Genomic DNA, 12,781 nt, shown 5'->3' with positions numbered 1-12,781 from the left:
TGGCCTCGGGGGTGGGGGGCCAGACCCCACTGCTCCTAGGGGCACCACGCCTCAGCCATCTCATCTGACCCCTGCCTCTTTATTCCCGCTTCACACGTAGGAAACCGGCCAGCTGGGGCTGAGGTGCTTGTCCTTGGTGAGGTCTTGACACTAAAAGAAGCAGAGGCAGGCCGTGGCCCCAGAGCTCTTGGGGACACCTCAGGGCCTTTAGAAATGTAGCCCGAGCAGCAGCATGGAGAGGATGGTTTTGAGAGCTGGGCCTGAAGATGGACGGGTGGGCGGTCTCTCTAGCTGGCAGGTGATGTGGCAGAGGCTGGCTGGGTGAGGAAGGCAGGTGTCCCAGGCTCAGGTGCTGCATGGGGGCACCTGAGATGCCACTCGGGGCTGGAGGCATCTTCTGGATGTGCAGCTAGATGTCCCAGGTCATATGTGCAATGTGGCCCTTGGCTTTTAGGTTCTTCGCACACATTAGTTTTGAAATTGCAAGAGTAAACGTAAACAGCTGGATTGACAACTTGGAATTATGTTAAGCGCCCTCTAGTCTCTAGCCTGGGGCTTGGATGCAGACCTGCTTGGACTGAATTAAACACCTCACTCTGGGTGCCCCGACCGCCCTGGCCTGCCATCGGGCAAAGGAGTGGCGTCAGGCAGGGACCCGGCCTACAAAATGGGCAGATCCTGGAGGCTCATCAAGTGTTGCTAGGCAGGCCTGGGGAGGCCCCTGGTTCCTAGTGGAATATTCTAGCACGCTGGCAGGACTTGTTAGGAGAAGCTGCCTGCCCTCAAGCCACAGCCCCTAGCGTGATCTCAGGGCCTCAGTTGTCTCTAACTCTAAGCATGTGTATCCCACACTCATCCCGTAGCGATCTGCCTTGCCAGGACCCAGGCATCCTAGAGCCACCCTCTCAGCAAGAACCCAGAAGGGCCCAAATCCTGCCCGTTGGAGCCACCAGCACCAAAGGGCAGAAGTGGGAGCTGAAAACAAATCTGAATCTCAGGATAGCAGAGGGGGTTTGTCTGGTGAGCCTCACAACTAATGCTAACTCTGTACCATGTTGTGAAACCAATTCCCCCTTTTAACTGCAGATACCCCCCCCCCTTTTTTTTGTTAGAAGTTTTACAGTGTATTTTTCTGCTCAGCCATGACTTTCCGTGTGATAAGTAAATGTGTTGCCACACTAAAATGAGTCACTTTGAAACATGCCTGCGAGTACGCTTGTTAAAGACAGTAAATTTTAGCTGTGTGGGGTGGGGAAGGGAGGGGGTTGTCTGAAGTGGTTTTCTTGTATTTGCCCGCAAACCCGTTAAGCCTCTGGGATAAGGTGAGCATAAAGCGAGATCCACCCAGGATTCCCCGGGATCTGTCCCACCACTGAGCGGCATTCCAGCCCTTTCCAAAGAGGGAGAGGGTGTCTCCGTGAGCGCGTGCCGGCCTCCTCGGTCAGGACTCTGTTCTGTCCGTGGTCAGTAACTTGTATTTCTTTTTTTTTTTCTCCCTTTTTTTTTTTTTTTTCTTTTTTCTCCTAAACTTTCCAGGTAAAAGTACACCTGTAAGCCAGCTTGGTTCTGCAGACTTTCCCGAGCCCCCCGATCCATTCCAGCCACTCGGGGCTGACAGCAGTGACCCGTTCCAAAATAAAAAGGGGTTTGGGGACCCGTTTAGTGGAAAAGATCCATTTGCTCCCTCCTCTTCAGCTAAACCTTCTAAAGCCTCTTCCTTGGGCTTTGCAGACTTCACCTCTGTAAGTTGAGCTTCCTCTGCGCCACCCCCCACCCCCAACCCTCCGCTTGCAGCTTCTTTGGGGTTGTTTTTTTTGTCTCTTTCCAAAGGCAAACTTGGCTTATGTCCCCCGGTACCTCAGTGCTCTCACTTGTGTTATTTATTCTGTACTGCTGCTTTCTGTAAGAAAAACAGTTTCTCAATAAAACAAAAAAAAGAGCTACGGTTTGGATACTCTGTGATAAGGGCATGCTTTCTTCCAGCGGGGTGGCCACACAGGCCTGTTTCTGTCCTTCCTGGTTAGACTCTGTGTTATTTCTGTCGCCCAGAGGCTGTTGTGTTCAGGGACTCTTGGCAGCTGAGGTGTCGCACGCTTCCGAAGTCTGAAAACAAGACGGCAGAAGTTTCGTTAGGGTGCCGCTGCCCCCAGAAGGGTCTCCGTTGCCAGAGTTGTGATGGGCCCGCCCCAGTGCATTTGGAGCGGCTAGTGAGGACGGATGGACCCAGGCAGGACCCGCAAAGGAAGAGCCATTTGATTTTTCAGCGCTTAATTCAGTTACCAGCTACAATGCACAGAGACGTCCAGCCCAGAACAACTGCCCTGACGCCCTTTCCCTTTGCCAAAACTAAACCAAAACCAAAACCCTCCCGGAGCCAGTTAGCAAAGCTAAGTGCCTTTTCAGAAGCTAATCCTGGGATTTCTGAAAGCCTGGCTTTGTTTCTCGGAGCGGAGCGCAAGAAAAGATTCCAGGTTGTAAAACGCTGTCCCTCCAGGCTGTTTTCAGTACCTTCCTGGGTACCGAGAATCTTGTCCTCCGAGAGCTTCAGATGTTGTCTTCCCAGAACTGGTTTCACGGTCTGTGTGTCGCGCAGTGTTTGTTTTCGAAAAGGTTTTCTTCATTCGAATTTGCAAAGTACTTTTGTTTCCTGGCTAGGGGTGGAGACGCATGACCTAATAGAGGCTCCTGCTCCCAGACTCTCTGTCCTAACACAGGCTCTGCCCTGTCGGTGCCCAGTGAGTGCCTGATTCGCTTCAGATCCACCTCGTGCACAGCTAGCCGTCCTGTGGCGTTACCGAAATCGCCCGAGATGCCGACGCGTTCTCGGCTCTTGGCGACCTATAAATATTTTACGACTGCCCTCAGCTGAATTTTGTTGACAGCCAGTGCACACTGTGGATGTATACAAATGGCAACATTATTAATAAAAGCCCAAAACAAAACCCGCTTTATCTACAGTTTCTTGAACAGTACCACATTTGTATTTTGGTGGGGAAAAAAAATGTTAAACGCTGATGAGAAAAATAGAGCTGTTCACGTATGATTCGGGCACTCTGCTTTGGGTAGGGAAGAGGGGTAAGTAGATGTGATTGGCAATTGGGAGAAACGACTGTTCTCTTTCTGAAATGCATGGTTCTGTTTCTGTGACCCCCACCCCCCACCTGATGGCTGGTTTGGGGAAAATATTTAAAAAAAAAAAAATCTGAGGTTTCAAGCTGTCATTTGGCCCAACATTTTTGGTCATTCCAGAAACATCCCTGGTATTTGATCATTCTCGTTTCCAGGTGGGGGATCAGGTTCCACCCAGTTTGCAGCCCTGCTGTTCTTTGTTTGAAATCGCCTTTCCCGCTTTGGATGCCCCAGTTTTTCCAGAGGAAATGACCCGACAGTGGGATTTGGCCACTCTGCTGGGATGGAGTGTGGGGGGAGGCAGGCAGGACACCTGACTGGTTTGGTTTGTCCCCTTCGGTCCTACTATAGTCCCAAGATGGTCAACCTGTCCCACCTTGGGGCACTCAGGATGTCTTTGCGTTTTCATGGCATCCAGGGATGCAGCCCATTGGCCACTGGTTTCTGGTTCCCTGGACCTTGAAGATCTGGGCCAACTCAAAACAGGGCCAGAGTCGGTTCCTCCGGTTTGTGTATTTCAGCTTCCCCAAGTAAACGCTGACAGGTCTCTTCCTGCCCAGTCACTGGCACTGTGACTCCTTCAGCTCGGATGTTCTAAGAGTGGCACCGAGACGCCCTGTTCCCCGCGCAGAAGCCTCTGGGTCCGCACTGGAGCTCAGTTACGCCGATGTCACTGCGCGTGCCGTCCCCCGTTGGCGCCCTGGCTCTGCCACTCTGGAAGCCTCTAATTTATGAGCCCCGAGTTTCCATCAATGGGTTACTTGTCCTTGGAGCTGTTCACGGGAAACGTCTCCAAGATTTCTTTCAAAACAAGACTTTCTGTCTCAGGCAAATGTGTTTATTAGGAAGTAGCATTTATAGGTTAGCAAAATGGCTCTTTTTTCCAGAAGTGCAGAGCAGCTATCAGATGGGTGCACCGTGCACCCTCAACCGAGTTGGATGCGATTCTCACGGTGGCAGCAGTGAGCCAGCGGGAGGTGGCTGCAGGCGTCCCGCGCATGGCACGGTACAGGCTCTGTCACACGCCTCGGGCCCCGGGGAGGAACGGTCCCGGGTGCCTTGTGTGCGGAGCCGTCTGGACCCCGGATTTCTGCCAAGAGGCTGCTGAAGTAAAACTGCTAAGTGTCCGCCTCGAGATGTCGAGGGAGGGCAGCAACCTGTGCCCCACTGTCTCCGCTCCAGGACGGCGCAGGGGTGAAGCGGGAGTCAGCTGCCGTTGATGGAGTGGCGGCCGCATCCACAGGTGCTCCAGGTTCTGGCCTTCACGACGTGGGCAGGTCAGAGGACCGGGGTCCGCTGGGACCCGGAGAGAATTTTCTGCTGACATGAGGCCCAGAGGGAGCCACAAGGAACCCTCTTCCTCCGGTGTTCTCTCGGAAACGATGGTCCAGCCTGCTTCTCAAGTGCGCACAAACCATATGCTTGGTTCGAGTCTCCATAGAGGATCCTGAAGCTGGCCCCAACCCAGTCTGCTCTGAAGGCATCTGGAATGTTCCTGTCAGCACATCTAACTTGAAAATGGAGACCCCTTGAGCAGGAGGCTTTGTGGTGACATCCTAAGACTCTGGGGCTGGGCGGGAATCATGGTGTGGCTGTGTGGCCTCAGCTGATACTTGACCCCTCCTGGCCTTGCTTCCAGGCTGTGGCTGGATCACCTTGGCCGTTGCCTGTCAGCCCCCACCCACCCCCTCCTCTGAGCTGACAGAGGACAAGGTCCCTGTCAACCATGCTGCCATTTCTGCCAGCATTTGTTGTTTTTTCCTTGTTTTTCTCCTGATGAGGTATGGGAAAATTCCCCAGAGTGCGGGGGTGGGGGCTTTCTGTGATGGGCAGTGGAAACAGGGGTGGGGACCAGATTTCAGGGAGTCCTACCTGGAGACTCATCACCCCCCTGCACGCTTTTCTGGGTAGCTTCTTTGAGAAAGTCAGACTTAGCTTTTCTTCCTGGGGACGGCTCTTTTTCATGCTGACCCCACACTTGTCCCCACCTGACTCCCAAGGCCAGACGGAGGGAGGCTGCCTCTCCTGTCCCACCTCCTTCTCCAGGCCACATGTGGTCCAGACCAGGCTTCCTCCACCGCCCCTCCCCCACTCTGGTGCACAAGCCCTTGGAAGTCTAGCCCCTCCCACCCCATGCTCTGTTCTGGCAACGTCAGGGTTGGCTGGTAACCCCCCACCCCGGCAAAAGCCACACTCACGAAGGTGCCCTGTAGCCCCAACTCCTCAGCTGTGGCTGACCGCCCCTGCCCCGCCTCCACCCAGACCCAGAGAGAAAGTCCAGCGTGCTGCGGGCCAGAGCTCCCTGCTGTCCCCAGGCCTCCGTGTCCCCACCTGTCGGACGAGCTCACCCCCCAGTTGCCACTCAGGCTCAGTACATGTGTGAAGAGGTAGCCGCGAATTTCTTTGTGCTTCCTTCCCCAGTGCTCCCCCTGGGGTCTGTATGGGCCTCCTCGAAGCCCGTGTCAGATTGGGATTGTCTGTATGCCTGTTCCCGAGGGCCACCTTTCCAAGGGCCGGCCTGCCTGTTTCTTTGGTGTCGTCCAGTGCTTAGTGAAGAGCCGGCAGAGCGGGTGCAGAGAAGAGACCTGGGAAGGGCCCCGAGTCTGCGTTGGGGCATGTGACGGGGGGTCTTGGGGGGAGCCAGCGACCCACGCCACGGGAAGAGCGTGTGAGATCTAGCTTTGCTTTTCTTGCCAGAAAGCTAAGGTGCCTTGACTGGTTTGAAACCACCCATCTTGGTATCAGAACGGTTTCCTCTGCTGCTGAAAAAAATTTTTTTTTGAATTGAAACTTTCGGAAAAGGACCTCAAGAACTCCTGGACCGATTGGCTGCTGTAAATGTTCAAGTACAAAGTGGCGCTTAGCAGGCCCAGAGCTCCCCGGACCGTGGCCGGGGTAGAGATGCCGCGTTTCAAGACAGTCGTCTGTGCACATGTGAAGCCCAGAGCCCCGTGCACGTGCCAGAACTCTCCAGTCTCGGCACCTTCCACCCACTGGTGTCATCGGCCCGTCATCGAGGTCCGGGCCTTGTGGGTTCGCTGTTTGAGCTCCTCGGTTCAGACCTCTGCTCCGCCGCCGTTTTCAGAGACGCCCCGAGAGGAGGCCACGCGGAGGCTCCTCCTTCACACCCCCGTTGAAGCCTCATAGACTCCGACCCTGGGGAGTTGCAGGAAATCTGTGTCCCCAAACTGACGCCTCGCGTTGCCTGCCTTGGTTTCCTGCGGGCAGGGCGACTAGTTTCTCTGAGGTCCCAGGTGGCAGTTCAGGTCAGACCGTTTCTCAGTGCATGTGACCCTGGGTTAGGACCCGGGGGCGTGCGTGTCCCCTCCCCGCTCCCGACCGAGACACGGGCTTCTTTGGCTTCTGCCGGTTTTCACGTGCACGTCACGCGGCCCCCGCCCCCCCCCTCAGCGCACCCCAGCATTGCATTCTCCTGCACCCCGACAGCGCGCGCGGGAGGCGCCCTCCTCGCCCCCCCCCCCCCCGACCCCCAAGTGGCGGCTCGCAGCTTCCGGGCCGAGTAACCCCACCTCCATTTTCCTTTGCAGTTTGGCAATGAGGAGCAGCAACTCGCGTGGGCCAAGCGGGAGAGCGAGAAGGCGGAGCAGGAGAGGCTGGCGCGGCTGCGGCGGCAGGAGCAGGAGGACCTGGAGCTGGCCATCGCGCTCAGCAAGGCTGACATGCCCGCCGCCTAGGCGCCCGGCCCCGGCCACCGGCGCGGGCGGGACGGCCGCGGGGGCGCTGGTGCAAAAGGAGAAAGCTCGAGTCTGTCTGTACGCACGCACGCACGCACAGTGGCCCCCGTTTCACGTGGTGACGCGTGGCCGCCACTGTTCGCCAAGGACTCGCGGGTCAGAGGGCCTCGGGCTCGGGGGGCTCACCTGCGCCGTGACGTCCCTGTTGAGCGGCGGCACCCGGTTCTCCCTCCGCCCGGAGCACGGGACCGTGACTCCCGGCCTTTCGTCTCCTGCTCGCGCCGGTGCCGGGGCGCCCCCACCCGACGCCTCCCCGACCCCCTCTTCTGAGACAGACATCTGGGCGGTGTCCGCATCCGTTGTATAAAATTCAGTTCGAATGGTTAATATAAAGTATTTTAATACAAAACACAATCTTTCTTTCCCTTTCATTGAAATGTTATCTTCCTGGCTTTAACGTTCACACGTGGTATCCCAGAGGGAAACCAGCCCCGCGGTGGGCGGAAAACCAGATGGAAGGTTCCTGTGTGAATCCTAAGCGCTTGAGTGGCTTCTAGGGCCACAAAGCCAATTTGGGACGTTTTCAGGGTCGCCCTGGCTCCCCAGGGTCATTGTCACTAGAGGGGGCGGCCCTTTGTCAAGGCCCCGCAATTTGAAAAAAAGAGCCCTGTGCTGTTCGCTGAGGCCTGGTCTCCATCGGGGGCGAGGCCGCTGGGCAGTCCGAAACCCGTAGTCAGAATCGGGAAACGGGACAGTTTCCCCCTAGGATGCAGCTGTGTTCCCCTAGAACGTTCCGGAAGCTTGGATGTAACTGTTGACAGGACGACCTCAGGAGTTGCTGAAGATATTGCAGATCTGCCCCCTGCTTTGCTTCTCGCTGTCCCCAGGGAGACGAGACCCACCCCCCCCCCTTCCCTCCTCCCCCCCTCCCCACCCGCCACCAACTTCTTTCAGATAAAGATGATAATAACTTTCGAGTCTGAGCGGCCTGAGCATAGCCTGGGAAGAGCCTTTATCCAGAGAAAATGCAGCAGAGAACCTCTGACCCCCAAACCACGCAGGTTCGGGAGGGGACGAGATGGGAATGTCAGGATCAACCGTTCCGGGAAATCTCAGGGGACCCAGCCCCAGCCCCTTCTGGTAGGGTCAGATTCTAAGACCCTTCTTTGGAAAAGTTCCTTTTCGGTGTTTGTTGTGTATCTCTGGGCCAAGGTCTCTGCCTGCTCCCCTTCCCCAGCCAAGGCAGGGCCGCTCACCCCCGCCCCCCTGCCTGCTGCTTCTCAGCCCCCCTGCCCCCCAATGCACATGCTTTATCACCTCCAGGGAATCATTCTAACAGACGTATTTATTTGCGTGTTCTTATGCTTTAGTAAACTTTACTTCTTAGACCCAGTTTCAGATTTGCAGAAAAATCACAAAGATAATGCAAAGGGGTTCCCATAAACCCCTAACAAATTCCCCTGTTTTTAACCTCTTGTACTCATAACGGTACATTTGTTAGAACTAATGAACCAATATTGGGAAATTAAATCTCCCTTTTCCAGGTTACGCACGAGGGGCCCCCGGGGTCCTGGAGGGTGTGGGATTCCCTGGTGCCCAGGAGACCGCCTGGCTTCTCTGTCCTTGGCAGTGACGTGGGTCTGGGGCCTCGCACGAAGCCTGTGGGCTTCCTGACCTCTGAGGGGCGTGCCCCCCATCCTCTCTGGAAGAGCCAGCAGCTTCCAGAATGTGGCTGGGGGCGATTCCTCAGGCTTCCACCCCTCAGGTGGCAGTCACCGTGTCCCTGCTCCCCAAGGTGGTCACAGCTCTGCACGTGGGCATGAGGCGAAACCCTCTCCGTGTTTGCAATGATTCAGCTTCCATCATTTTGTTTCAGCCTCAGAGCCACCTGGCAGGCGAGGCAAGGCGACCGTGCATTTTCCTGGTGGGAAAACCGAGGCTCCGCGTCTTGTAGTCATTTGCCCGGAGCCTCAAAGCCCCAAAGCGCCGGTGGTTCAGCATTTTGCCGGTCTTGGAAAAGGTTTGTTTCTTCTTGCCCCGCTGCTTTTTTACGTATCCACTGCACCTAGAAAAGGCACAGAAAGAGTCTCTTTACGTCTTAGAAATGGAGGACCGTGCACTGACTTAGGAGCTCTTACCCAGGGAGGTGCGATGGGCTTTAGGGAATCCTTGAACCCCTGAGGTTGCATTTGTGTAAATTTTTCTTGTTTATGTGGAGGGTGTCCATGATGTTTTCATTTGGTTGTTAAAGGTTCCCAGACACCCCGCCCCCCCAAAAACGGTTATGAGCCAGTTTTAAGTCCCATTTCCTTTCTCCCCAGCCTCCCCCCCACACTCAGGGATGCTCCTACACAGACACCCAAAATCAGCCTCCAATCCACCGATCCCTCCCCGCTCCCGCGGGCTCGCTCTGCCTCTTCCTCGGCAGGGAACACGCACACCCTTTCCTAAAACACAGAGTATCCAGTTCGAAAGCATTTATTATGAGAATCTCCAAACATAGTAGCTGCGAGAAGAGCACAGTAAACCCCCGCATACGCGTCGCCCGGTGTCCGATCCCTTTGCAGCCAGGCTTTAAGGCACTTCGGTCACGGCATCATTTCGTCCTTCCCCATCCAAGTACGCGTCGCTCAGAAAGGTGGGCGCCTTCTCACGCAGCCACCAGGCCACGATCACGCCTAAAGCTAAGGGTCATACCCTCCCTCCATCCAATCACATCCCGCATGTGAACGGCAGCACCTTTGATTTCGCAACATCGCTGATGTGCCGCCCGATGGCTGGAAGCCTTTGTCCCCTTAGCAGGTGCCCCGCTCTGTTCAGGCTCCCACCTGTGCTGGCTGCTTCCCCACCTCCTCACCGTCCAGCCACCCAGCCCCGGCTGCCGCGGGACAGGCACCCAAGGGTCCAGGATACCCGGTCCGAGCCGCCTCCTGCAAAAGGCTGGCCGATTATCTGCCACTGAAATGAAATTGCATCTTCAAAGCCCGTTTCATTTAAAAGGACATCCTAGTCCTGGAACAGTTGTGGAAAGCTATTTTTAAAACAGGAAGCGTCTGAGAAACAAAGAACCTGCCTCTTGAAATAATGGAGTAAATATTTCTGCCGCCTTATCAGATCTGGTTCCTTTTGAAACGTGGTACTTTTTGTTGTTGTTGTTTTTTTTCCCCAAATTTTCCCCAGTAAAAGTTACCAGGAGCCGTACAAATTGTATCATGAGCTGTTGTTGGAAAAACATAAAGGGAAATGTGATCCTTATCACAGACTTATTCCAGAGAAATTACGTGATATGGGCTTGCATGTTTATGTTTAGTGGGTTTTTAAATATCTCTTTGATTTGCTCTCCAGCGGCAGTATACTCCTGCTTCATGACCTTGGGCACACGCTACCTAACTGCTCTGGGACTCACTTTCCTCCTTTGGCAAGGAGGCCGGACCGGACGAAGACCTTTCTAGCTTTAAAAGTCTTAAGATTGTGATTCAAGTCTCCAGAAAGGCACACATATTTTAGGAGTTCAGGTAACAATAAAGAAGAAAACGGAAACCATCCTGCTAGCCTCATCTTTACTTAAAATGTTTCGTGCACCTCTAGGTAACAATATCGTATTATGATCACCAAACATGCTAAGAAGAGACTAGAGCTTAATTATTCCAGCCACTAAAAAGGAATTATGATTATGTAATGCAATAGAGGTGCTAATTCTTGCTAAATGGAAATCGTATTATAATACCTAAGTGTATCAAATTAACGTGTACACCTTAAATTTACGCAGTGTTGTAAAAATTTACGCAATGTTGTATGTCAAATGTATTTCAATAAAAAATATTTTTCCATGCCTTAAAAAAAATTGAAAAAGATATTTTTCCACTCTTGAAAACCATTCGATAGCTAAGGGAGAAATGCTAGCTTAAATAACTAGTGTGTGTGTGTGTGTGTGTGTGTGTGTGTGTGTGTATACACTATTATATATTTACTACATGGGGCACCTGGATGTCTTAGTTGGTTGAGCGTCCACCTCTTGATTTCAGTTCAGCTCATGATCCAGGGCTGTCGGATCGAGCCCCACACTCAATGCGGAGCCTGCCTAAGTTTCTCTCTCTCTCCCTCTCTCTCTCCCTCTGCCCCTCTTCCCTGCTCTAACTCTGTCTCTCTCAAATAAATACTTACTACACATACTATTATATATAATTGTAGTAGTATTGTATATATTATTAGTCTGACCTATAATAGACTCTCATGTATAATGATAATACTATTATAACATATAGAGTCTATAACATGTCAATATCAAAATATTGTGACAAGGATATATATCAATACTATAATATGTACTTTATAAATTAAAAAAAAATATTTTATGAGAAGCCTCAGTTTAATAAATGAGCAATTCTGTGACCTTGCAATGGTCTTCCTACACTGACCTTCAATCTGGGGGTAGAGAACCCTTTCTGGGGACCAGAACATAAGGGCTTTTCAGATAATGGCCTGCAGTGAATATTGTTTCTTTGTGCTCGAGACAAAGGGCAGAGTTTCCATTCTGAGAGCCAAAAAAAGACCCAAGATGAGATGTGGCCATTGTTCAGCCGTAAACACACTTTTTAAAGGAAGTGGGGATCCTGGTTCTAAGAGAACAGCATGGTGGACCGGATCTGCGATTCCTTTCCGGTTCCAGATCCTAGGATAAGAGTCTTCTGGCTTCTCTTCCCCTAAGGGAGACCAGAGAAGACCCTGAGGGGTGAAGAGACCATGGGTGGGCTGGGAAGGACACAGCCTTGAGTCGGACAGACTCGGTGTAAACCCAGCTCCCCTCTCGATAGACCCGGGGGAGCCCACACCATCCCTTGGGACCGTTTCTCCTCCTCTGTACAGTGGAGAGAATAACATCATCTCCCAGGGCTGTTGTGAGAATCCATGGCAGTGTTCTCAGCACATTCTAGACGCTCAAGGTAGAAAGCACAGAAAGAACAGTAGCAGTGGTTGTTTTGTCATCTATTTTTGTTACTAACTGTGGTAAGGAGGAAAAAAAAAAACCCACCTAACAAAATGCACCATCTCAACGATTTTTACTGTGCGATTCAGTAGTGTGGACTCTCTTCGCGTTGTTGTGCAATAGCTCTCTAGAAGTTTTTCATCTTGCAAAACTGAAACTTCATAGCCATGGAACAACAACTCCCCGTTTCCCCTCTCCCCCAGCCGGTGGTAGCGGTTTTTGTTATTACTGATTCGGAGGGTTCTTATTAAAGCAATGGTCGCCACGATAGTGATTGCCTTGCACTTCGATAGCAGGGGCTCGTGCCGCCTAGGTCTGCTACCCAGGAACGTGCGGAGAGCTAACTCTCGTCTATACTGGATAAGCTACCACTCTGTCGCTGAGTATGGGAGGCTCGTTCCAAGGGAAATTGGTGTGGGGTAGGCGGGGAGCCGGGAGGCCCCTCAGACCTGCTGTTAACTTTCCCGGAGATGGTACGAAGGCCCGTGGAGAGAAGGGGGCTCCCGTGTCCCGAGTGCCTTGGGCGGACCAAGTCCATTTTCGGCCCACAGACGGGGAAAATGGTGGTTATGTCCGAAACCAAGAGGCTAGCGCCGACTCAGAGGCCTGGCCAGGGGACTTTCCACTTGAGGAGGACAGATGCCATTGCCCTTGGAGTGGCACTGCTGGACTCTATCATGAGCCTGTCACCACTTCAACAGTGGTTATTTTTATAACCGACAATGACACTTACTGGAAGTGGCCTGGCATTCATAGCTCCTGCAGTTAAGTCTGAGGAGTTGGAGGGCAATGGCCCCGGGACGTGCTGGTTCTTCGGGTCCTTGACCAAGACGATCCTACAGAGTAGATCCCTTCCAGCCCCAGAAGGATTCCGGGGATCCCCAGCCTTCCACAGGGCTGATTCTCTCTGGACATACGCTTGAGGCCACAGAGCCATCGCACTCTCCTGTCCTACAAGTCCTCTGACCCT

The 12,781-nt window shown here is 53.3% G+C and overlaps 1 protein-coding gene across 9 annotated transcripts in view; it reads left to right on the top strand.

Moving 5' to 3' along the window:
• Window positions 1-7,235, top strand: part of EPS15L1 (epidermal growth factor receptor pathway substrate 15 like 1) — a 98,163-nt gene extending 90,928 nt beyond the window's left edge. For 3 of the 9 annotated variants that reach the window (XM_030303447.1, XM_030303439.1, XM_030303431.1), the window contains 2 exons: window positions 1,537-1,742; window positions 6,678-7,235. In XM_030303447.1, the coding sequence (XP_030159307.1) occupies window positions 1,537-1,742; window positions 6,678-6,824 (353 nt within the window). In that variant the 3' untranslated portion in view covers window positions 6,825-7,235. Of the gene's footprint in view, window positions 1-1,536; window positions 1,938-2,049; window positions 2,946-6,677 lie in introns of those variants that run through there. The other 6 variants (XM_030303488.1, XM_030303475.1, XM_030303466.1 and 3 more) reach the window with 4 other exon arrangements.
• The last annotated feature ends 5,546 nt before the right edge of the window (window positions 7,236-12,781 follow it).

Source organism: Lynx canadensis, chromosome A2 (genome assembly GCF_007474595.2).
Source record: "Lynx canadensis isolate LIC74 chromosome A2, mLynCan4.pri.v2, whole genome shotgun sequence".
NCBI classification, from domain to species: Eukaryota; Metazoa; Chordata; class Mammalia; order Carnivora; family Felidae; genus Lynx; species Lynx canadensis.
This window is presented reverse-complemented; position numbering and strand designations above follow the sequence as displayed.